Source organism: Opisthocomus hoazin, chromosome 12 (genome assembly GCF_030867145.1).
Source record: "Opisthocomus hoazin isolate bOpiHoa1 chromosome 12, bOpiHoa1.hap1, whole genome shotgun sequence".
Lineage (NCBI taxonomy): Eukaryota > Metazoa > Chordata > Aves > Opisthocomiformes > Opisthocomidae > Opisthocomus > Opisthocomus hoazin.
This window is the reverse complement of record NC_134425.1, coordinates 24,201,879-24,228,167: the sequence shown is the minus strand read 5'-3', so window position 1 is coordinate 24,228,167 and position 26,289 is coordinate 24,201,879. Positions and strand designations below refer to the sequence as shown.

Genomic DNA, 26,289 nt, shown 5'->3' with positions numbered 1-26,289 from the left:
GAACCATCCTGCAGAGCTTGCCAGCGTATCTGTGCGAGCCCTGGAAAGATGATGGCTAGACAGAAACGCTCGGGAAAGCCGTAATACAGGCTGGCAGGGATTTTGGCAGCGTTGGATTTGCATCACGTTGCACGGGGTGAGAGATGCTGCTGTGGATGGAGGAAGGTGGTGGGTGGGAGTGAATGTCAGGATTCAGAGAGGAAGAGCAGCATCCACTTGCCATACATGGCTGGAGGAGTGTGTTTCTGGGAGAGGGCATCACTGGGGGCATCGGGGCTTCCCAGCTTAAATGGGAATGGCACTGTGCCCACGCTTCTGTTTCTGGATGTTTTCTTCATCCAGGAAACAAAAAATATGAGAAGGCCCTCAAGGAGGTGAAAGAAAAGCTGGAAGACGACGGCCACAGAGCTGAAGCAGTTGTTCTGGGGGAGGCTGTGGCTGCAGAGCCACCCACGGACGACTCGGGCACCGTGGTGAGGACAGACGCTGCCCCGTTCGGCACGTGCCACCCTCCCCCTGCGTCCTTTGGTCCCCTTGCGCCCTGCAGCAGGCTTCCCGGTGCCCTGCTGGCACTTGGGTCCTCCCTGTCCACGCCTGGCCACGGCCATGCATCAGCTGAGCGCTGCCCACCTCTGGCAGTTGTCCCTCTGGGAGATGCGTGAGCTTCCTGACTGCCCCGGGGAGAGATCCTGCAGACTGTGCTCAAGGGGTGGAATTTCTGGTGCTGGCGCTGGGGCTGCAGGTCATCGCTGGGGGGTTTGTTGCTCACAGCCCAGCCCTGCCAGGTTTGCAGAGCTGGCTGCGCCCTGGGACTGTGCTGTCAGCGCTTGTCTCCAGGAGGCACCAGCTGTGTGGTGGTTCCCTTTCCAAGAGAGCTTTGTCCAAGCTGCTTTGGCACTGGCTAGAGGCAGTCCAGTACTTGGAGCTCTGGGAGGTTCCTGGCTTCTCTGTCTGTCTGACCAGCTGAGCTTTTGTGATAGTGACTGGGCAGGTGAAGATGCAGGAGTTCATTTCCCTTGAGAGAAGGTCGTGCCTAAGAGAGCAGGAGGTGTCACAGGCGCTGAGCAGCGACCCAGGGGACCCCGTCACCCCTCTCAGCAAGAGCAGGATGGGATCCTCTTTCGAAGACAAGCCTGTGCCTCGGGAGGGACCTTTGCCAACCAGCCACTGTCTTTCCCTTCCTTCCCTCAGCTGGACACTCGGCTGCAGATGCAGATGGAGCAGATGCTGCTAGAGGAACACGCCCTGGAGCAGCAGAAAGCTCTGGCCTCCGGTCACCCAGAGGACACTTCCTTTGACCAGCGTGCTCGTCGGAGGCTTCTCAAGTTAGTGGGGACTCCCATAGCCTATCTCCAGGTGCCCCGAGGGTACCACCCAGCAGTGCTCCTGCGAGCTCCTTCTGTCTGCAGAGCTGGGAGTAGCTGGGGGCTGCAGAAAGGGCCTGAGCCTGCTCCCTGTCAGCAGCGCTGTGTCCTTACTTCCACAGAGCCACCCTCAGCTTTGGAGGTGCTCAGCTCCCCACAGGTGCTGGGTTCTGTTCTGAGCGGGGTCCAGCGCAGGCCATCAAGCCCTGCCAGAGAGCACAGGCGCCATCCCTGCTGACCAGCTCTGAACGAGGCAACTCAGAGCTAGCGTCTTTGTTCTAACGAACAGAGCACACTAAGCAATGAGAGCAGGTTGGCAAACCCTTGACAAACCCCAAACCAGGTGGCTTGGGTGCTGGTGGAACTGGAGGGCTTAGCTAGGTGACTTGGTAGTTCCTGTTGCTCCTTCCTGCTGGGGCGCGGGTGTGGTAGGCTCCAGTTCAAGAAGAAGATGCTCTACAAAACAGATGATTTATGTGCTTTCCTGAGTGGGATTGCTCTGGAAAAGGACCTTCCCGTGAAGCTTGTAGGTGCCGATTACTGCGTTTACTGGTGCTGCTTTGGGGACAGATCTGGTTGCAGAGCGGTGAAGAGTTCCTGCGCAGGCGTATCTTATGACAAGGTCCCGAAGCAATTTCAGGCTTGGGCTGTATGCCAGGCTTAGCAGTTTCATTGAGACCAGTGGAGGTCCAGTGGCCTTAGCTACCATGGCTTTTCGTAGCAGAGGAGCTGTGACCAGCATCCATTTTAAAGTAATTTTATTTGAAGGTGCCATTGTTAGCTGACAAAACCTAGGACCTACGCTCCCAGTGACTTAGCAAAGTCTTACTACCAGGTGGTCAGGCCTTGGGTTTCATGGGCTTGGGTTGAGTTTCTACAGCAGTGAATAGAGAAATACCCACTTGATTTGCCTCTTCCATCCACTTGGAAATGTGCCCAGGCTGTGGTTAAAGGACTGTCCCTCCTCCTTTCAGAGCCGAGCTGCCCAAGTACATCCTGGACTTTGGCTGCGTCATTCTTGGGAGCATCCAGACGCAGATCGTGAAGGTCACCAACACTGGGCAGTTCCCTGTGTCCTTCCACGCCAATACATGGGTCCTGCGTGACACAGGTAACGGGTGCTGGAGAGACTTCCCGTGGGCTTGAAGGAGCCGTCTCTGGCAGATTAGCTTAAGCCACAGGACAAGGGGTGTTTTTTGAGTGCTTGTTCATCTAGCTTTGTGCTCCTTGGGCCCCTCTGCCTCGCACTTTAGACCCGGAGTTCTCCTGGTCAGCAGTACCCAGAGACCTGTCCTGCCTGTGACTGGCCTACCACCTCATTGCAGGGGCTAGAGGGGCTGATCACCTTGGTCACCTCCCAGCATCTTCTGCTCTTGGCTACCGTGAGCATCAGCTGAGTTTCGTTGTGCTCTCCTTGGGCTTGTGTTGCAACGGGACGGACCCGTTGTGGTTTGCAAGGGCTTTTTTCAAAGCTCATAATGTGATAGCACTTCTGTTCAGCCTTTGTTGAGAAAGCAGCCTGTGAGGCCCTCTGTTATATCAAAACAGGCTTCTGAAACAGGCCCTGAGGTGAGGCTGCAGTACCATCAAATGGTGACTCGCCGTGTCTGAAAGGTGGTCAGGTGTCTCCTTGAAGTTGTTTTCCAGGGAGCACCACAGCACGGGGGAACCTTAGTTGGAAATTCTCCTGTGGAGAGATCTGTGAATCCTTCCCTGGGAGGCCTGATGAAGGAATTGCTGGAGCTCCTCGACAGATCAATTTCCTTTTTACCACGTGGGTGTTGGATTCTGGCCGTCAAAACCCTTTCTCCTTGCGCGGTGATAAGGGAGAAGGAGCGGCAGGCTTCTCCGTAGATGCAAAGGGGTCCTTCACAGAGCTGCCAGCCGGGAGACACGTGTGGCCTTAACGCTGATTCACGTGGATTGCGTGTCTATCTCAGCTGCTTTATGTTCGTCTCCTCAAGGTTTCCGCGTGGAGCTGGACCGCGTGAAGCACCTGCCCTGCTGTGAGACCAAGACCTTTGAAGTGCGCTTCGACCCACAGAGTGCCAACCTGCCGCTGGGAGAGGTGGATGTGCTCCTGCCCATCAAGGTACCGCATGCTTCCTCACCTCCCTGTGCCCACACCACCTTCCGGGGCAGGCAGCAGGTTGGGGACAGCAGCAGATGTCACTCAGGCTCTCAACTGGATGCTCTGTCCTTCCCTAGGTAGCCAGAGGCCCCACGTTTTGCGTCCGTCTCCGTGCCAAGGTGGCCGTGCCGTCCCTGTGCCTCTCCAGGGACAGTCTGGAGTTCTCCGCTGTCCAGTGTGGGCAGTGCCGGGAAGAAACCATCCAGCTCCACAATCGGCTCCAGATCCCTTGTAAATGGTTCATCACCGTGAATGAACCTGTCAAGAAGGTAAAGCACAAGCAATAGGTGACGTGTAACTTCTTGGTTGGGTTTTCTTTGCCTCTCTTGCCTTTTCTGCCCCTGTGGCTGCCTGAGCACTTGGGCTGCAGCTCGTTTGAGGAAGCTTTAGAGGGCACAGAGCAAGGCTGGTTCACCTGGACCTGTTCACTAGCTGATGCTTCACTTCTCTGTCCCCTTCACCCGTTCCTCCTCTTCTGAGGACAGTGCCTCCCCGTCTGCCTGCCCTGCCTACGTGTGTTCTCTCAGTTCTAGGCCAGCGGTGGCCGCAGCTGGCCTGGGCGTGGGTGCTCTCAGCGCTGTGGCCGTAGCTCGGAGCACCGCAGGAACGGAGGGTCTGTCCTGGCAGACCAAGGAGGCCTCACACAGCTGTGTTTTCTGCTCAGGTGGACAAGCATTTGCCAGCGAGCGTGCGTCGGGAGCTGCTCCGGGAGTTGAAGACCAAGCCCTGTGTCTTTGAGGCGCTGCCCTCGGCTGGAGCTCTCGGTCCAGGACAGCGATGCAACGTGCGAGTCAGGTTTTCACCCACGGAAGAGGTGAGATTGGCGGGTGTCACCCTCCGGAGGTCTGGTGGGACAGTGTGGTAATGAGAGCCCAGCGCAGGGAGGAGGAGACGAGGTCTTCCTCCACACAGAGCTTTCTGCAGACCCCGTACTCCCCGTGCCTCAGTTTCCCCTGCAGCACACCCTTCTGAGAGGGGCTTTGAAATCCCGTGGGGGACAAACCGGCCACCAGACACCCTCCTGGGCAGAGCAGGATTGTCACCTGCAGCGGTGTGCTGCCAGCGGTCCCTGTGACTCTGGCCCAGCCTGCCTGCACGTTCCCATGCAGTTTGGGAGTCGGCTTAAATGATGGCGCATTCCCAAAGGCAGTTTGCAGGTGGCCGCTGGAAGCTGGTGGTGTGTAACAGTGTGGACACAAGTGCTTCCGTGCCTGGGAACATCCCAGGGATCTTCTAGTTGCTAGTGGAGATGTAACCGTCTTGTCTCTGGCTTCGAGCAGTGCCCAGCACTGAGCAGAGACGATGATCGTTGTTTCTAGCTAGCGAGAGGTCGTCTGCCTCTTTCACACAGCTGATGTTTGCCTGGTGCAGCAATGCCAGGACTCTGCCTGGGCAACATCACCCATAGGACCTTTCTGATGAGCATTGCGCTCCCTCATGACTAGGTGAAAACGTTGCGTAGACCATTCTAGATCCATCTGATGCCCAAATACCCAGTTACGCTTCACGCCAGGATTCATCCCAGTTGCTCAGAGCCAGCATGCAGATGCTGTCGCCCCAGCTATAAGGGAATAGTGGGTTTGCGTTCACCTTAGAGGTACTGAGAACACCTTTGACCTCGGGGCAAGGCTTGAATTTGAGGCCCTGTCACCTGGGGCTTCATGGAGGAGCTTTCTGTGCTTCTCTCTTTTCAGAGGTCCTACAGAAGCAAGCTGAGGATTAAGATTCGCCAGAGCAGCCAGCACCTCCAGCTGCAGGTCTCGGGGCGTGGGCTGGAGCCACAGCTGGAGTTCACCCCCCCAGAGCTTGAGCTGGGACCAGTGCTGCCGCACAGCCGTGGGGCGGAGGGGACAGTGGTGGTGAAGAACCCATGCGAGTTCCCCATGGAGTCTGACCAACAGTACCTTGCTGAGGAGGAGGTGAGAGCAGAATATGATGAGCATTAATAAAACAACAACGGGATGCAACATTTTGTTAGAGTCCTGTAGTTGTTGGCAACTGTCCGAAAAGTGTCGCACCATTTGTGTTCTCCATCCCTTTTGGCTCTCTGCAGTACTTGATGTACTTCTTCCACATCATGATGGACAGTAATTAGAGTCTTTTGTCCATTTCCTTGGGCCTCCTTTAACAGTTGCTTCAAGTCATTATGTCGTAGCAGCTTTTTCACCAATGTGATGTTCATTCCAATGGGGACAGGCAGTAAATCGTGAATCAGAGCATAGTTGGTCTGTAACAGTTGGTGAGACGTAACAGGAGTCAAATAACTGAAATCGCATCTAACAATGTTAGTGAAATTACAAACACAAAAATTGAAATGATGTTTTGGTTTTGGCTGCCGCCGGCAACAAAAGCACCACGCGGCCGCCCCTCCCCCCGCCGAGGTGCGGAGGAGAATGGAAAGAAAACAGGCAGAAACCGGTGGGTCAGGATAAGGGCAGTTTAACAGAACAGCAAACAGAGGGAACAGCAACAACAACGATACAGATAAGGAGAAAACAAGACAAAAAGACTGCAGAACAGACCCTCTCCCCCGGACAGGACCGGCGCCGCACCCTCCCGAGCCGCGAGGGAGTTCCCGCTGCGCCGCACCCCCCACCGGAACCCAGCGTGACGGCACATGGTATGGAATACCTGATATGGAATACCGGGCTCTGTTTGGCCAGGTGGGGTCAGCCCCCACCCCTCAGCTGTGCCCCTTCCTGGAGTCCGGTGAAAATTGACCCTGTCCTGGCCGAACCCAGGACAGTTCTACAATGACCTGCTGATCTCTTTCCCGGGTAAATACAGCCTTTGCCATCGCACGTGATGCTGTGCAGGGACTCAGAGCTGGAACCACACGAGGCTGTAACCGAGGAATTGGGCCCTGTACTTGCAGAGGGTTGTGAGCACAAACCCCGGGAACTGCAGCACATCAACTGTTCAAACAGTAATCAGAGCAAAAACTGAGAATACACGCCTAACGCAAAAACCTGCACGGAGGGAGCTGAACTACTTTTACTTTCCTGAGAAAAGCTAGCAATGTGTGGAGCACGCATAGACTTACACGGAATCTTTGCTGGAGCTTTCTTGCCAGTAAACACCTCTCCAGGCCATTTTTGCATTATGTGGCACCGTCCTCGGATGCCAAAAACTCAGACGATACCTTTTTAAATGTAACTTTAAATTTTACCTATTAAATATGAAAATATTTTTAATTAAATATACATGACAAGTATGCACGGAAGGACAAATGCAGATTTCATGTTGCCTTCTGCATTTTCCAGTGACTGCTGCTTCAGCCTCTTCCAGATAGGGAATGATGTCTCGCCAAAAGGAAGCTCACTCTATCAGGAATTCGGGAGCAGGTTGAGCACTACTGCAGAGCTTTACACCTCATGAATCACTGTTCTGCACTACCCCCGTGAACAAAGTTGTCTTGCTTATTAATAACCAGTCTTGGCACTTGATCATGTTAATAGGAAAAACCTTGTCAAAACTAGAACAAACACAATTTTAACACACCAAGAGTGGGACTGAGCTTTTGCTAGACAGCAGCCAAAAGCATGTATCCTATCGGGAAGACACTGGCTTCACCATCCTTCACGAAGGAACTAACAGCAAGAGATTATTTCCCCAAGTCACCATGCTGACTGGCTTTCTGAGGCTGTGACAAGATTTGTCAGTCATTTGTATTTTTTTTTAAGTATAAAAGTGAAGGTCGCTGCTGCACAGAGGGTGAACACAGGACCTGGGTCCCACAAACCCTGCCAGGCCTTTTGCTGGCTCTCTGCACAAGCCTGAGCCATACCTGAACCATCGCGATGACACCATCAGGGCAGAATACACAGATGTTTCGGTTTCGGCTGCCGCCGGCAACAAAAGCGCCACGCGGCCGCCCCTCCCCCCGCCGGCGTGCGGAGGAGAATGGAAAGAAAGAGGCAGAAACTGGTGGGTCGGGATAAGGGCAGTTTAACAGAACAGCAAATAGAGGGAAAACAGGAACAAGAACGATACAAATAAGGAGAAAACACAACCACGAACCGTACAACAGCCGCTCTCCCGAAACCGGACCGGCGCTGCGCCCACCCAAGCCGCGAGTACGTTCCCGCCGCGCCGCCCCCCCCACCGGAACCCCGCGTGACGGCACATGGTATGGAATACCGGGCTCTGTTTGGCCAGGTGGGGTCAGCCCCCACCCCCCGGCTGTGCCCCTTCCTGGAGTCCGGTGAAAATTAACCCTGTTCTGGCCAAACCCAGGACATTATCCACCCCTTATTCCATACCATCTACGTCATGCCCAGCTCCCCCATTGTCCAGTTGATCACCACCACTTCTCCTGTCTCCAGATATCATTCCTTTAGTCTATGCATCATCACTCTAAAGTGTCCATTGAGTTCATTTAATCCATGACTTCAGGCTCCATCTGTCGTTATGGTCTTCCGTGGCAGGGGAGGTGATGTGTGGTGATGGGCGGTCACTTGTTGCATCCGGAGCTCACGGCTGATGTATCTGGTGCGGCCCGTGCCCACAGTCTGCAGGAGATGTTGATCTTGATGAAGTTGCTGGATGCCAGTTGTTGAAAACCAGGTCCAGTTCCATCATCGCTGTGCTCTGCTAGGTTTTCATTGAAAAAGTCCATCCTTCTTTAATCTGGACGATTCTTACTATGCTACTACTGGTACAAAATATAACAATTATAACAGTGATAACAGACAGTGACAGGGTTATTTAACAACTAACTTTATACAATTTATTTATGGACTATTCTCGCCCAAAATTAAATCCCCATGAGGTACACATCGGACTTCCCCATCCTTCCGCATTACCCACCAGGTACACCCAGGTCCTTGAGCAAAAGCAATCCCGCGGACGGGCTTGCCTTTGCCCGAGGCAGGACTGACCCAAACCGTCTTCCCTAACATGTTCCGCATGTGCACTACAGGGACTTTATCCCCTTCTACTGGGCGCTGAGGTTTTGACTGGGCAGGACCAGGCCGGTTGGTGGACCCTCTGGTGTTAACCAACCAGGTGGCCTTTGCTAAATGGGTATCCCAATTTTTGAAAGTCCCACCCCCCATTGCCCTCAAAGTGGATTTTAGCAGCCCATTGTAACGTTCGATCTTTCCAGAGGCTGGTGCATGGTAGGGGATGTGATACACCCACTCAATACCGTGTTCTTTGGCCCAGGTGTCTATGAGGCTGTTGCGAAAGTGAGTCCCGTTGTCCGACTCGATTCTTTCGGGGGTGCCATGTCGCCACAGGACTTGTTTTTCCAGGCCCAGGATGGTATTCCGGGCGGTGGCATGGGGCACAGGGTAGGTTTCCAGCCATCCGGTGGTGGCCTCCACCATTGTGAGTACATAGCGCTTGCCTTGGCGGGTTTGTGGCAGTGTGATGTAGTCAATCTGCCAAGCCTCCCCATATTTATATTTTAGCCATCGTCCTCCATACCACTGAGGCTTTACCCGCTTGGCTTGCTTGATTGCAGCGCATGTCTCACATTCATGGATAACCTGTGCAATAGTGTCCATGGTCAAGTCCACCCCTCGGTCACGAGCCCATCTGTATGTCGCGTCTCTTCCTTGGTGGCCCGAGGTGTCATGGGCCCACCGAGCTATAAAGAGTTCACCCTTATGTTGCCAGTCCAGATCCACCTGAGCCACTTCAATCTTAGCAGCCTGATCTACCTGGTGGTTGTTTTGATGTTCTTCAGTGGCCCGACTCTTAGGGACGTGGGCGTCCACGTGACGGACTTTTACAGCCAACTGCTCTAGCCGGGCAGCAATATCTTGCCACAATGGGGCAGCCCAGATAGGTTTTCCTCTGCGCTGCCAGTTGTTCTTCTTCCATTGCTGCAGCCACCCCCACAAGGCATTAGCCACCATCCAAGAGTCGGTGTAAAGATAGAGCACTGGCCACTTCTCTCGACTGGCAATGTCTAAAGCCAGCTGGATGGCTTTCACCTCTGCAAACTGGCTGGACTCACCTTCTCCCTCGGCAGTTTCTGCCACTTGTCGTGTAGGGCTCCATACAGCAGCCTTCCACCTCCGCTGCTTCCCCACAATGCGACAGGACCCATCCGTGAACAGGGCATACTGTTTCTTATCTTCTGGCAGCTGGTTATACAGTGGGGCCTCTTCAGCACGTGTCACCTCCTCCTCTGGCGATGCTCCAAAATCTTTGCCTTCTGGCCAGTCCATGATGACCTCCAGAATTCCTGGGCGACTGGGGTTTCCCATTCGGGCGCGCTGGGTGATCAGAGCGACCCACTTACTCCACGTAGCATCGGTGGCATGATGCGTAGAGGGGACCCTCTCTTTGAACATCCAGCCCAGGACCGGCAATCGTGGAGCTAGGAGGAGCTGTGCTTCAGTGCCGACCACTTCTGAAGCAGCTCGAACGCCTTCATATGCTGCCAGAATCTCTTTTTCAGTGGGAGTATAGCGGGCCTCGGATCCTTTGTATCCCCGGCTCCAGAACCCCAGGGGTCGACCTCGAGTCTCCCCTGGTGCTTTCTGCCAGAGACTCCAGGTTGGGCCATTCTCCCCGGCTGCGGTGTAGAGCACGTTTTTAACATCTTGCCCTGACCGGACTGGACCAAGGGCTACGGCATGAACTATCTCCCGTTTAATCTGTTCAAATGCCTGTCGTTGCTCAGGGCCCCATTCAAAATCATTCTTCTTCCGGGTCACGTGGTACAGAGGACTCACAATTTGGCTGTAATTTGGGATGTGCATCCTCCAAAAACCCACAACACCCAGGAAGGCCTATGCTTCCTTTTTGCTGGTTGGTGGAGACATAGCTGCTATTTTGTTGATGACATCCATTGGGATTTGACGGCGCCCATCCTGCCATTTTATTCCCAAAAACTGGATCTCTTGCGCAGGTCCCTTGACTTTACGTCGCTTAATGGCGAAACCGGCTTTCAGAAGGATCTGAACTATTTTCTCCCCTTTCTCGAAAACCTCCTCCGCTGTGTCGCCCCATATAATGATGTCGTCGATGTACTGCAGATGTTCTGGGGCTTCACCCTTTTCCAGTGCAGTCTGGATTAGTCCATGGCAAATGGTGGGACTGTGTTTCCACCCCTGGGGCAGTCGATTCCAGGTGTACTGGATGCCCCTCCAGGTGAAAGCAAACTGTGGCCTGCACTCTGCTGCCAAAGGGATGGAGAAGAATGCATTAGCGATGTCAATTGTAGCATACCACTTGGCTGCCTTTGACTCCAGCTGATATTGAAGTTCTAGCATGTCTGGCACGGCAGCACTCAGCGGTGGTGTGACTTCATTCAGGCCACGGTAGTCTATTGTCAGTCTCCACTCTCCAGTAGATTTTCTCACTGGCCATATGGGACTATTAAAGGGTGAGTGAGTTTTGCTGATCACTCCTTGACTCTCCAGTTGACGGATCAGCTGATGAATGGGGAGAAGGGAGTCTCGGTTGGTACGATACTGTCGCCGGTGCACCGTTGTGGTCGCGATGGGTACCTGTTGTTCTTCAACCCTCAGCAACCCCACAACGGAAGGATCCTCCGAGAGACCAGGCAAAATGCACAGCTGTTTAATTTCTTCCGTCTCCACAGCAGCTATGCCAAAAGCCCACCGATACCCCTTTGGGTCCTTGAAATAGCCTCTCCTAAGATAGTCTATCCCAAGGATGCACGGAGCCTCGGGGCCAGTTACAATGGGGTGCTTCTGCCAGTCCTGCCCAGTGAGGCTCACTTCAGCCTCCAGTAGACTCAGCTCTTGGGACCCCCCTGTCACTCCCGAAATGCAAATGGACTCTGACCCTTTGAACTCTGATGGCATTAAAGTACACTGTGCACCAGTGTCCACTAGAGCTTTATACTCTTGTGGATCTGACGTGCCAGGCCACCGAATCCACACCGTCCAATAGACACGGTTGTCCCTTTCCTCCACCTGGCTGGAGGCAGGGCCCCTCTAATCCTCGTCAGAGAAATTGCTGCTCACCTGCTGTAAAAATGACTTGGAGGTCCCCTCCAGAGGATCGGAATCAAGGTCAAACTGTCTACCTGGTCTGGAGAGCTGGCTTTTGGAAACTGGAGCGGCATTTTTCCTAACAGAGTCCCCTTTTGTGATTGTTTTACCTCGCAACTCACGTACTCGTGCCTCTAGACTTGAGGTGGGTTTTCCATCCCACTTCCTCATGTCCTCTCCGTGGTCACGCAGGTAAAACCACAGGGTGCCCCGTGGTGTGTAGCCTCTGTACTCTCTCTCCTGAGCAGAGAAACGCTTGCCCCTAATAGCTGAGATGCGGGCCCGCACAGGTGGGGAGTAGGACATATCCTCTTTGAATTGCTGGAACTGTCGGGACAGTTTATTCACAGCTGAGACAAGGGAGTAAGAGAGACTTTCTTCGTATTGGCGGAGTCTGACAGCCACCTCATCCACTGTTGGTGCGTCTTTACCTTTCCAGTTTACAACTGCCAGTGAGTTGGCATGCGAGGAGGGTGCACTCCGCACAAACTTCCTCCACATGGATTGTGAGCACTGGAGTTCATCTGGGTCTGTGGGTACCTGCTCAGCGTCTGTGTCACAGTAAACCAGCTCCCGCACAGCTAATTCCCTCAAGTACTGAATACCCCTTTCCATATTGGTCCACTTGCCAGGATAGCATACAAAATCGTCACTGAAGGGGTACCTCTCCCTCACACCTGACAGAAGTCTCCTCCAGAGGCTGAGGACTTGTTCCTTTTTCCCAATGGCCTTGTCAATGCCCCCATCCCTGGCCAGGGATCCCAGCTGCTTGGCTTCCTTGCCCTCTAATTCCAAGCTGCTGGCCCCGTTATCCCAGCACCGCAGCAGCCAGGTGGCAATGTGCTCGCCTGGGTGGCGGCTGAAATCTTTGCGCATGTCTCGCAGCTCGCTCAGGGACAGGGACCGGGTGATGATCTCTGTCTCTATCTCCCGTGATGACCCTGGCTCATCGTCATCCCTCCCGGAGCGATCTGCTCTCTTTGCGTCTTTCTTTAGTTTTACGGGGGCGACTGCTACGGGCACAGGTTGGTCACTGGGCTCAGCCACGCTGCCTGCAGCTGGAGCTGGGGCTGGAGCAGCTGCTGTGCCTGCCAGGGAAACCGAGGCAGACCCTGCAGCTGTGGCAGCGGCGGTGCCAGTCGGGGGGGCTGTGACTGCCTGCTGGGCTGGAGGGGCTGCAGGGCCGGCTGGGGGGGCAGCGCCAGCCGCAGTGCCTGCTGCTTCGTTTCCCCCTCTTTCCCCTTTAGGGCACTGAACAGTGTTAAACAGTGCAGCTCGGTAGGCGTGGGCCAGACCCCAGCACGTTGCTGTGATCTGTGTCTCTCTGGAGTTCCCAGGGTGGCAGCACACTTTTTGCAGATACTTTACTAGTTTGTCCGGATTCTGTACTTGCTCAGGGGTGAGTTTAAAAAACATCGGGGGTGTCCACTGCCCTAGGTACTTGCCCATGCTGTCCCACACACCCAGCCACTCACAGCTATCCAGCCCCGGGGCAGGTCTCTGCAGGATGTTCTTAACGACTTGCTTAACCCTAAACAAAACCTGCAACCCATTCAGGAGGCAGAACAATAGGAGAGTGCTGCCCTGAGCATCCCACGGGTACTCGAAATTCTCAAAAGCAGTTAGGACCAGCCTGAGGGAGAGAGGGGGGGGGGGCGAAAGAGTGGGGGAAGGTATCCCCTTCGGCTTTCCCCACAGACTGGGTTTGATTATTAACAAAATCTAAGACATAGGATCCGAGGTACGGAAATGACCGCAGTGCCGCATGCAAATACAAGACTAATTTCATGCACAGTGATGTTATCATATCATAAGTCGATATCGTAAGGTAGAGCAAAATTATCATCCTGATCTTTTTCCCCGTGACGATGAATAGCACCACAGGGAACAAGTACAGCAAGTACGGATTCAAAAACCACAACCATCTGATGAAAGACAGAAACATTTTTACCGGCGACTATTTAAGTAACACAGAAAAAATGCCTACAACAAAATTTAACAAAATCTAAGAAAGCAGTTTTAACACCCGCTGCTCAGCCCTGCCGTTATCCCCGCTCCACGTCTGGGCGCCAATTTAATGTTTCGGTTTCGGCTGCCGCCGGCAACAAAAGCGCCACGCGGCCGCCCCTCCCCCCGCCGGCGTGCGGAGGAGAATGGAAAGAAAGAGGCAGAAACTGGTGGGTCGGGATAAGGGCAGTTTAACAGAACAGCAAACAGAGGGAAAACAGGAACAAGAACGATACAAATAAGGAGAAAACACAACCACGAACCGTACAACAGCCGCTCTCCCAAAACCGGACCGGCGCTGCGCCCGCCCAAGCCGCGAGTCCGTTCCCGCCGCGCCGCCCCCCCCACCGGAACCCAGCGTGACGGCACATGGTATGGAATACCGGGCTCTGTTTGGCCAGGTGGGGTCAGCCCCCACCCCCCGGCTGTGCCCCTTCCTGGAGTCCGGTGAAAATTAACCCTGTTCTGGCCAAACCCAGGACAACAGATCAGTTTGCAAGTATTAAAAAGAACATATTAAACCACTTTGGCATTATAAAAAAATTCTGGTTTTTTTCCTGCTTAATAAGTATACCCCATGCAGCTAATTACAGAAGTACGTACTGTTATGTTATTTACAATACAGACTCGATAAGTTGAAGGCACTCTTTTCTTGGGAAACCTCATATCCTCTCTTCAGAACACTCACATGCACGTGCCACTTCGAAGTACAAACCAGCTCCTGTGTACTTCTAAACACTGCAACTTGAACTACCTAAAAGTAGAATGAAATGTATAAAAAGCCAGAAAAAACCCAGCACTTAGTATTTGCTCTATATTCTCCCTAAAATGGAAAAACCACTACATGATTTCCTTTTGCTGGGAAATGCTGAGTGCAAAAGCCAGGGCCTCACCGAATCCCCCGCCCGGCCGATACTCTCGGCAGCTCGTTCCATTCACTGGTCTCTTCCCAGCAGCCGCCGAAGGAGCACGCACCCGAGATTCGCACAGAACAGCGGCAGCGCCATGAAGAATGCTCAGGTACTACGTTATGAATTGATTTCTTCTTCCATGTTAGGTGACACGCCGATATCCTTCTGAAAATACACTGCAGTTCTGCAGGAGTTGTAGTGTTTTGTTCATTAGTCAGGCTTTCCAAAACAGTCAAAAGATGTGCGGTTTCCCAGGTTACCCACATATGTTGCTATATAATAAGAATAACCTACTGTACGCCCTAAGCCACATTCAGAAACGGAGAGGTCAGTTCTTTACCTCTTTGTCTAGCTCATCCAAATCTGGCTCTCAGCAATTTTTTACATCAACTCAATTCCACTTTATCACTAAATACTCCACAGAAACAAACATATTGAAAAAGAAAATCAGTTAAAGTGACCTTTTTGCCTTGTGTTCTTTCCCTTCAAAACCTATTTTTAAAACGGTGGCACAGTTCTTACAGCACGTACCACTCCCTGTTTCCTGTATTTTCAGTCTCCCAGGACAAGAAACCACATGTCACTTCCACCAAACTGCTGTGGAGGTTGGTAGCTAAGGGTGGAGCAGCGTGCCATTATCACTGCCCAGTCACCTTCGTGTTTTATCACAAGTTTAGACTTTACCAAGCCAGGTAGTTGCTCTTGCTTTCCTAAGCAATCGTGTTGCAAAAATGAAGATTTATTTTAGGCAAATTCAACAACAAAGCATTTTCCATGGTATTAAGTTTTGCCATTGTGGTAGGAACTAACAAACTCAAGAGAACACACACAAAAAAAGCGTAAATATGGAAAAATGCAGTTCCCATGAGTTAAAATTTAGGTTTACATTGTCTTTAAGATTTTATTATTTATACATAAAATTTTCAACATCTACATGCACGATTCAGGAGCATAAGTCTCATGGTAGTAACCAACAAGTAACTCCTCCTGTTAGATTTGTAAAAAAGTTTTCAGGAATCTCTTTACAAGGGGATCTTCGATATAGGACTCACTAAGTGATATCTATACACCTCTTCACACGTCTAAACACCACAAAATTTTTTGCTCCTTGTCACACTCATGGTATTCAGCACTACTCTACCTTTAAAAAGCATCTGTAGGATTTAAATCTATTTTACACTTCTTATATTGGCGGTTGCGAGAATTATCAAAATTCAGACTACAAATACAGTGCACCCTTCATACAGTGTCACAAAATTCAGAAGCCACTGCCAGAGAAAACCCATTCATCAACTCAGCTCTAGGGACACCAGGAATCCGGGGGGGTCGCACACCGAGACATGGCTAAATCCAGTCACACTTGTACCCCCAATGAACTGGAGAAGTCAGATCCCAATGAAAGCGCCTATTACTAATGTTTGCACAGGCACCAGACCAAAAACGGTTAGTCAAATGGCACAGCGGCGTTTCAGCCCAACTAAGCACGAGCCATTGCTCTTGCTGACAGCAGCCAGTCTCTCGCAGAAGAGCCAGCAGCGAGAGCACAGCCTGCCGCAGTCAGCGCGTGAATCAACCGACATCGCTACCTCAAGCCGGCCACAGACTATCAGGAAAAGCTGTAACGCAAATATACAAGAACTAAAGCGATTTTAACCTAAAATAAGAATAAGACTTGAATCACCAAGCTGGATCAGTGTAGTTAACTGCATGATGGTTAGTTCCCCTTCTTCCGGCAAAATCCCAGAGGGCAGGTAACTAATCTCCACAAAAGCTCAGGTTCCCAGGTGTCTTTCAGGGTTAACCACAGGTACAATCAATAGCAATACTTTAACCTATAAGGAATATAAAAATGAAACAGTCTGCAGCTAACAAGAAAGATTAAATCTCTTGGTCTACCAGAGATAAAAAAAGGGGTATTTGGCTTCTGATAAAAAATGGCAGATTGGGAGGAAATGATTTGTCAGCCTTGCGAGAACCAGAAGGTAGTATGGTGGACAGCTAGTTGAAGCCAACAGCACAAGGTAACGAGAGAGACCCAGTATAGTAAAGAGGAGATAAGGAATATTTAGACAGGTTACTCAACAAGGCACAGTAGTTGATTTATGGCGTGAATGAAAGCCTACTGAAAGCATTCCATTTGATTTCAGCAGGTTTTAAATCAAGTCGAGCCCTAGGGGGAAAAAATGCAGAGAGAAAATTTTTTATTAACTGTTCCAGGTTTGCTACAAAAAGTCAACTAATTGAAAATTTTAAGTTTACCTCTGGCAAATGATCCTCAACATGAAGAATGTGCTGTCACTGCATTTGCTAACACGCTGCATATTGCCACCACAGTTGCCACCCAGAGCCGTTAAAGGAACAAGGAGCAAACGCACTCTTCAAAAGCACGACGGTAAAGCTAAGAAGAGATTGACTGTTGGGGGGGTGGAGGATGCTCAGTTCAAATGAAAACAAATATGGCAAGAAACGATATGAGTGATCTAATATATGTATTTGTTTTGTGCAACTTTGTGTGAACTTGTGTGTTTTACAATGAAACTTTTATTAACAGTATTACCAAACACAAGCCTAAATCCATTTATAGCAATGTTAAATACTTGACAGTATTTGAGAGATCAGCAAAAAAAAAGTTAATGGATTTGAGCGCTTCACCTACAGGCAATCTGTGGTTCGTTTCTTCTGCAGTGTTTCCAAAGCATTCCAGCCCAGTCTCTTGGGAGCACCTTAATACTCAAAATGCCCCACGTTATCAGTCCTAAACCACTTGCTACCAGGTATTAGTCAGCCATGCACGAAAGACCCCTATTGGGGGTCCTTGGAATCAAAATGACTGAGCTAATAATTAAAATTACAATCTCATTCTTACAAAAAGCTTCTGACAGTTTGAGTCCAATCAGCAAGAAATTACCAAGAAGTTTCTGATGCCCTCTGTTTATACCATATTATTCTGTCAGCAGCCAACTTTAGCAACCACATCTTTTGTTAGCCAACTATAAATATTAATGTTTATAGTCCTACTGTCAACAATCAGGGGAATATAACAATAGATTCCAAAATATGAGGATAGAAAATCAGGATACAGAAACCCAGCACATAGTATCCATGTTAAATCTGACCATGAAGAGCAGAAGACAAGAGGAAAAAAAGGAAGGGCGGTTCTTCAGAGCTTCAGGTCTGGAAGATGCCAAAACATTTGTATTTCTTTCACAGAATGGTGCAGAAAAGATACAATTTGTTATTATGAAATTTGTTATATTGTCACAGTGTCGAAAAAAGGTCATAAAAGCTACAGAAAGTTAATTAGGAACCAGAAATACCAATCCAGAAATCCTACAGCAAAAACAAGACTAAAAAAACCACTCATAATACTAATTATATCCTAAAATGTTCATATTGACTACAACAATTTCCCTCTCAGTCCAAGCTCTTTACACACTATAAATAACCGCCGAGGACGGACAAATCAAAGCTACCAAGCTAGCTTGAGGTCCATGGCTGAGAACCCACTGGCACTCTAATCGTGGTGGCACAAAACCTAACCCAGATGGACACCAGGTTCTGCAGCCACTGCTGGTGCCCGGACCGCCCCAGTAACGCCACTTACACTCCGTGCATCAGCCATGTATTTAAAACTCCTTTGGATACAGCTACCTTTGCACCCTTTACTGCAAACCCAAAGAACAGGAAAAATATTAGAAATTATGAATGAAGGAAGGGCAGAGGGGAAAAAAAAAAAGTCTTTGAAACTTTCCTTTTATCCTTTGTTTTCTCATGCCTGGCCCAAATTGAACTTGTGTTTAGTGTACCAATCTGAAGGTTTAGGAACCAAAGCCGTGCTGTAGGCCCATCAAGAGGACAAATATTTTCAAAGTATGACTTCCTGTACTAAGTTTAAAGTTATCATGATGTGATAAAGAAGCAGAACACAACAAAAGCCTGTAAGTATGAGCTGAAAGAGAACAGACTTAAGGGTTCTAATCATTTTGCCCTAAAACGTTAAGTGCAACTCTGAGGACTATCGTTAAGTACTGGAGCACAAAACTCCCCCGTTAAGTGGGACCTTCACACACCTGCCAGTAAGCATTTGCAAACCCCTGTTTCTGAGGAACAGCGCTACAAGCAGCACCCGAGATTTTCATAATTGCTGTGGTATTCTGCATCATCCCTTCAGAGAGTGAGCTGTAAGCTTCTCAGGGTAAGAATGCTGCCAATTCTTTACCGTGTTACTATGAGACAATAAGTAACAATTCCAGATCTGTGAAACTCCCAATACTGTGGAATTTAATTTAAAATACTACAAATATTTTTTATTACAAAATGGTAAGATGAAACATTTGATTATTTCCCTTTGGGTCTGCGTGTAGGGGAAATACCTCTGAAATGCCTTCTGGCCTTTCTTTTACTTTAAATATATTGATTGTTTCTAAACTAATAAGGAATTCAAAACCTGCTGCTAGAGACTACTGTGAAATATTATTTAAATTAAGTATTACAGTATATATGTTACATCTGATAAGAGAAAGACAAATCTGATTTGTATTTTAAACTTCTTTGGAATGAGATTACCCAATACACACACACGAGAACAACATCAAGGAAAACACATAAAACATGCTGAAGAAATTCTTAAGCTCCTGGAAGCAGTGCAGCTACCCGAGAAAGTGGCTATTATGCATTGCAAAGCTCATCAGAAAGGAGACACCGCTCAGGAAATGGGCAACGCCATGGCGGACCGCGAGGCTAAACGAGTAGCTGAAAAGAGTGAATTGGGAGTACAGTCTTTAGTCCCAGACGGTAAAATACAAATTGATTGTGACCCAAGTATTCTAAAGAAGATCAAAAATTAATTGAAGACCTAGGGGGAAAAATAGAGAAAGGTAGGTGGGCAAAGACTCCACAAGGTAAAATAATAATACCATTTGCATTGTTATGGGCCGTAGTTATGGCAGAACATAGAAAATCTCACTGGGGAACAGAGGCTCTGTCTAGATATTTGAATTGGCTGATAGTTGCCCGAAATCTGTATACTACTATCAAGCAGGTAACACAACAATGCGAGGTTTGTTTACGCAGTAATCCTAAGACGGGACCTAAAGCCCAACTAGGACAGATCGGGAAAGGTAATTACCCAGGACAGCAGTGGCAAATTGATTTCTCAGAACTGCCAAGAAAAGGGGGGTTTCGATACCTGCTAGTCTTGACGGACACCTTTTCAGGATGGCCAGAAGCATTCTCTTGTCGAACTAATAAAGCTAGGGAAGTAACCAAGGTACTGTTGCAAGAAACAATACCGAGATTTGGGGTTCCTGCAGTAATCTCATAAGACAGAGGGTCACATTTTATTGCCAAGGTCATTCAGCAAGTTAGTAAACTTTTGGGAATAGATTGGCAGTTACATACCCCATATAATCCAAAATCAAGCGGTCAAGTGGAAAAGATGAACCACCTAATTAAACTGCAAATTGTAAAATTGGGTCAGGAGGCTAACCTGTCTTGGCCCCAGTCATTGCCATTAGCACTCCTGAGAATTAGAACCAAACCCAGAACCAAAGAAGGACTAAGTGCTTTCGAAATAATATACGGGAGGCCCTACATGGTACAGGCAGGAACATCAACTCAAGTTGGGGATGAGGTATTAACTAGCTATATAATAAGTTTGCAGAAGCAGCTTCGAGAAGGAGAGAAGCTGGTCTTAGGAACTAGAGCCTGAGGTCTTGACGGGCCTGTACATAATATTGAACCTGGTGACTATGTATATATCAGATTTCTTTTAGATTCTCCACTAGAACCGAAATGGGAAGGACTGTTCCAAGTGCTGCTGACATCCCACACAGCAGTCAAGATTAAGGAGCAGACATCCTGGATTCATCCTACAAGGGTGAAGAAAGCTCCTCAGCAGCAATGGAAAACAACGTCCACTGGACCCCTGAAGCTCCGCATCCAAAGACGCTAACATGGACTAACCAAGCTAAGCTAAGAATCTTTGCAATAATATGGGTGGTAACTGTGCTGAAACCCATGAGAGTTGATACTTGGGAATGGCCTTGGTTAAAGGCCTATTTTGGATATACAGGAATTATGGGAACAGATTTAGAGGGAATGAATCTAGCAACTGTCATCATATATGACAACAGGGAATTGCAATTACATGAATCAGAATGGAAGCATTCGATGCGTAGATGGAAGGTCGATAAAGGGAAAACAATCCACATAGGTTGCAGAATCTTTAATGTTAGCAGTAGAAAAGATTTCTCTCCTTTAACCCAAATGACTATGAGAAGATTTTCTGAACAAAGAACAGAACCTACAATAGGTGGGGAACATTGTGCATCTCATGTTTGCTGGTTCAATTTTACTACAATTCAATCAGTATCAGTTGTCTGTTTAGGGAGCACTGGCAAAGGAGACAGAGCATTATCATTTAAATTTGGGTTGGACATATCACAGGAAAAGATTTCGACTACGGCTATACCTGTGTCCATCACAGTGTCAACTTCTACACCCCAGAAAATGACAGCACCTTATGTATATGAAGTGGGCCCCTATATAGTTAAGCGTATGGGCAAACGGAAAATGATAGTTAATCCAGCATGGTCATTAAAGAAAGTGGAGCTAATAATGCAAATCAACGTTTCTGCCATTCAACCAGCTTGCACCCCTTTCCTTCTGACCTCCTACGCAGGGTGGAAAGCTTGGCTGAATATCAGGATTCTCACATCTCAAAGGAGAAAAAGGGATACAACAGGCCTTGTGGGAACAGGTTTAGGAATTTTGAAGAGTATAGATTCTGAGGTGCTGGCGAATAAGTTGTCCACCATTATGCAAGACTTAAGTAGAATACAACACCCGTTACGATCGTCACTCTTAGCAGTAGGTAATAACCAATATCTAGTGTCAGATGTACTACCCCAATGGGAAGGGCTAAATGAGAAAAGCCTGAGATCCATAGTGGAGGCTGTACAAGCCACCCAGAATAGTACCTCCTTGGCCTTCAGCTGTGTTCAAGCTCAGTTATGGATACAATCTATGACAGCAGCTATTGTCAGGGAGGGAGAACAAGGCATATTACCTCTAGAAATTTGAAAGGTAATTTGGGAAAATGCAACAGAATTCGAGAAGAACTTCCAGTCTTGGTGGAAATTACTTAATTTTACATATAATCCCTTTAATAACATAGCCACAGCATTTGTGTTAACAATATCTGAGGCCACCGTATATAACATTTATCCTATTGTTGCATTAAGGATATTCCTTAATGGGACTTTGGTTCACCCTTTAAAACATGAAAAACGGGCAAGACAAAGTAGGAATAGGTGGCTAACAGTTAATGTAGAAACATGCATTACAAGAGAACACCAAGGCTACATTTGTGAAGGAAATACATTACAGGCCCAAGATATTTGTTTAGATACTGAACAAAATGTCTGTCACTTTGAAACTTACCCAAAAGAATTAACGAACACAGTAGTAGTGTATATAGGAGAAGGATGTGCATGTTTAAAAACTTCTTGTGACAAAATACAGACAGATGGGTCCATCAAGGCTATGAAGAATCATAGTAATAGTTGTGTTTGTCATTTCAAGAAATTAAATAGCTGTGATTTCAACTATTCACCTCCAATTACATCCTACCAGTTGATGAGGGCCAATTACACCTTGATACAAAAGTTACAACCTGTCCCCATAGGAATAAGTTTAAATTTAGTAAAGGAACTACTACAACACAAAGATTTAAACAGTTGTTGAAACGAATTCAGGAAAGTGGAAGAAGAACTTTAATTACGGTGCAACATGACATAGAAAGAATATACCAGGTCATTGAACAAGTAAAAAGGGACAGAGAACATCATTGGTGGAACATGTTTATAGGTGAATCTCCTTCCGCTACTAAGATACTAAACGTGCTCATACATCCCATAATAGCTTTATTGATAACAGTAGTCCTTCTCACAATAGCTAATCTTGTATTCTGGTGCAAATTAAGAAATATGATGGGAAAGCTTCAAGCCTTATCTGCTACAGAAATCGTCATGAGAAACATACATTAAAACAGTGACAGTGCCAAATATTTTGCCAAAACCCTTAAGGAGGGTAACCTTATAGCAAAAGAATTTGCAAAAAAAGAAAGAAAAGGGGGGACTTGATGTGGGAAATTGACAATTAGTTCGATTTTGCTACAGATTTAGTTTAATTTTGTTATGTAATTTTGCATCTATGTTAAAGTAAGAGTTAAACACTAGTTTAGTTTAGTTCTGTTCTTTGTAACCTTGCTAACAAAGACTGCTGTGGCTCAAATGTAGTTAACAAGGACTGCTTGTGAGACTAACGAAGAAAAACAAGGACTGTTGTGGCTCAAATGTATCTAACAAGGCCTACTCCAAGACCAACGAAGAGAAACAAGGACTGATAACCAGAACTTTGATGTTTGTAAGAAGCAACTCCCTAGCTGAAACTGTTTCTATGGTTTGGGCCTCAGCCAACACAGACAACTCAGGAATTTTTGGGCCAAAGGTGAAAGCACACAGCGAGGAAGACTATGAGCCTTCATCCAGAAGACCCCCACAGACGACCACCAGGCAACACTGCGCAAGTGCTAAAGGGGGGTGGAGTATGATAATGAATTCTTAGAAATAATTACAATAGTCAGCCTACTTAGATAAGCTTTATAATAAATAGGTGCATGCTTCGTGACTCGGTGTGCAAGTTAGGAGGAGCGATCCCCCTTGCACCTGGCGCCGCAATAAACAGACCTGCTTTATAACTCTCTGAGTTGTGAAGTTTGATTCTGCACGTCAATGGATAGTGACTCAAATTATATCTGCCTGACTCAGTACCATAAGCATCTGTAGAGCATAAGTTATAAGGGGGGAAAAAAAAAAAACCAACAGAAAAAAACCTTTGGTGGCCTGGACCATTTTTAGCCTTTTGAATGACACGACAGGAATTTATATCATTTCTACTTGACCAAATAACTACAGGGAGCATAAGCTTGTGCATGGCTATTCTTCTCCTCTGGTATTTCAGATTCCACCCACATAAATTTCCACGATAAAGAGCTGAATTCTCATTAAGAGTAAAATAGTTGACTTTCTCCTTTCGCAGAGCCTTGGTATTACAACATCCAGCATATGGATCACTTATGCTAGAAACAGTCCCTTACAACCAGCTAATAAAGAGCCATGACTCTTAAAAGCCAGAACTTCAGTCCTCAATTAATGAGATTCTTTTAAAAAGCTTTGAATATGTTTCTGTGCATCGCTGAAATAAAAGCAGAGCCATGAGCACAGACCTACTCCTTGTACATTAATTTTACAGCGCAGGGGAGGGAGAGCCTAAGGGAACTGCAGCACTTGCCATCCTCCTCAGGCACATAACGCAGTAGTAACAGCTCTTGCTCCGTCCCCAGTTTTCTGTCAGGACAGAGACTGTTTTCGAATGGACTGGCCAAATAAGAAAAAAAAGAAACCACCCTATATTCATCCAAACTACATTTGCAGCAGAACAATAAAGAAAACTCTAGAAAATTTAAAAATATACCCAAACATTATGCTGCAGCTGGGTGCTCTTTAATTATTTCTGTATACTGATTGCTTTATTCTACCTCTCCTTGATCCTACCTTATCTACTTTCTTTTTGTTTTACTCCTCCTCTGCCGTACTACTTTCATTTCTCTCATGCTGTTTGTCCCTCTCCTGACAAACTAGCTAATCCCTGTTACGCAAAAAGAAATCATTACTCAAAACACACAATTGATTTTCTCGGAAGAAAGTGGAGTCCGCTGTTGTATATGCAAAACTGAAGAGTTATTTGACTGAAATTGATCTTTCTTTTATCCAAGGAAAGATTTTTAAGAGTCTCAGTAGAAGCTTCACGGTAAAAAAAAAAAGTTTATTGTGAGTCAAGTTTTCAGTAAGCATCTACTCAGAAAGTAACACAGACTGTAATGCTAAGCCATGCTGCATACATTATTATGTATTATTATTTGCTCCACTACCATAAAATAGCAGTTGCAAAATAAAAATCACAGTACTTGCTTTAAATACGCATGAACAGTGTAGAAACAGGCCTGTAGTAAAATCAGAATGTCTGGCTCTTCAATCTTTCACTCAAAACTTGACCTGAAATAATCAGTTTGTCACGACAGGAAATAATACTCGCATTTCAGGGAGCTTTAATTTTTTCCTGCCTGTGAGCAAAGCAGACTAATGAATCATAAAAGACTGTACTGCACTGCTAGTAACTGCACACACTCACACAAGCCCTGCAAATATCTAACACATGTCCAAGAGGCCGTGCAGACTTTCCTGGTACTCATCAGCTCGCTCAGGATGTGTTACAGCACACTCCAGCTCCCCAGCGCAACGCAGAGCACAGCGTTCTCACAAACCGAACCGCAGGACATTGCAACAAAATGTGATGCCTGTGAGGACAGAAGATAGTTTAGCCCATTGTTAACGTTACCTTTGCCTGACAAATACTGGTTTTTCGCATCTGTAGTTGCAACTGTTGGGCAGCCCCTCCTAGCTACCACCCAACTGCCTGTGATGCAAGAGACTGCAATCCCTCCAGTTCCTAGCATACTTGGACGCTGGTTGCAGAAAGGGTAGCAAAGCTTGAGTATAGTGAACTCAGCCCTAGCTTTACGAGAAAAGCTTGAACAGAGTGAATATAGCCCTAGCCTTATGAGTATAGCGAGAGATAAAAATGCTTTGCTGCTCTGGCTGACCACCAGTGACTCCAGAATTCTCATGTTAAGAACAGCAGATCATTACCCAAGGTCAGACGATCTGCCTTCACAAATCCTCCGATAGCACAATACACAGTGGTAACAAAGCACGTTGCCTTTACAATCTGGGAACTGGTTTCCCAAATCAGCTATGAGTCCAATAGCTAACCAGCTCACTGTTGAGAGCTTTCCATCTCTTTAGGCTGTAACATGTGGGCTCATACCAAAAATAAGCAGAGATTTTCTAACATTTCCAAAGCATATTCCAGGCACTCAGAACATTCACATAGCTGGAGCTTGTCATCCCAACAAAATTTAAAAGTTACAAATTCTATAGCCAAATACTGAAAATCTCAGTGGGCACAGGGGCAACTCGTGAACATCATCTTCAGAAGCATTCATCAGGTGCATGACAACAGGACTCTGAGAAGACCTCCTGCCATTCTGCATGTAGATACTACCATGCTCATCTGGACGGCATGAATGGAAACGCTGCTGCTTCTAAATCCACGTTGATATTCTAAGTATTAAATACACAGCTATGTTGTTCACCTCTACTAAACTAGTCTTGGTGGACAGGACAGATTAGCTCGTTAATGCAACTGGAACTATGTAAGAACTTCTTAAAAAAATAAACCCAGGTTCAAAGACAGCAAGAAAAATTAAAAATAACATAATGTGCTCATAAAGATACCATAATATGCTCAATCCGTAGCACACATGGCGAATCTAATGAGTAACCATTTGCTACTTGTAACGTGTGTGATGTTTTGTGGCTACCACGGAACGTTCTGTGCCGATGTGTAACAGCTTCAAAGTTCCTGCTCTGCTTGCTTGCTTAAACACTTAGGGTGGGAGAACTACCTATCTTCTGCTCAATTAATTTTATGATTTATGTTAAGCAAAGGTTATTTGTTTGCCAAATAAAATGTAAAATTAAATATCACTTTTTGTTTGGTACTTTGAAGAGTCAGAGTGTCATTTACTGTCCTATGTAGGTGGCTGCTGTTTTGTTTCCCACTTCAGTCAGATCTTCAGGGCAAAACTGCATCTTCTCATCTACTCACATGAAACAGACGACAAAATGCTGAAACAAACAGAACTTTAGTAAGTTCACAAACATACAGAAGATTTGTGTACCACTAGCAACAGACAACTAACAAGGTGCAATATG

The 26,289-nt window shown here is 47.6% G+C and overlaps 1 protein-coding gene across 2 annotated transcripts in view; it reads left to right on the top strand.

Annotated features, from left to right (window-relative positions):
• Positions 1-8,005, top strand: part of LOC142362885 (hydrocephalus-inducing protein homolog) — a 61,032-nt gene extending 53,027 nt beyond the window's left edge. The window contains exons 28-35 of one of the 2 annotated variants that reach the window (XM_075433941.1): positions 343-473; positions 1,192-1,325; positions 2,339-2,475; positions 3,329-3,456; positions 3,573-3,764; positions 4,160-4,309; positions 5,190-5,414; positions 5,847-8,005. In XM_075433941.1, the coding sequence (XP_075290056.1) occupies positions 343-473; positions 1,192-1,325; positions 2,339-2,475; positions 3,329-3,456; positions 3,573-3,764; positions 4,160-4,309; positions 5,190-5,414; positions 5,847-5,927 (1,178 nt within the window). In that variant the 3' untranslated portion in view covers positions 5,928-8,005. Of the gene's footprint in view, positions 1-342; positions 474-1,191; positions 1,326-2,338; positions 2,476-3,328; positions 3,457-3,572; positions 3,765-4,159; positions 4,310-5,189; positions 5,465-5,846 lie in introns of those variants that run through there. The other variant, XM_075433942.1, reaches the window with a different exon arrangement.
• The last annotated feature ends 18,284 nt before the right edge of the window (positions 8,006-26,289 follow it).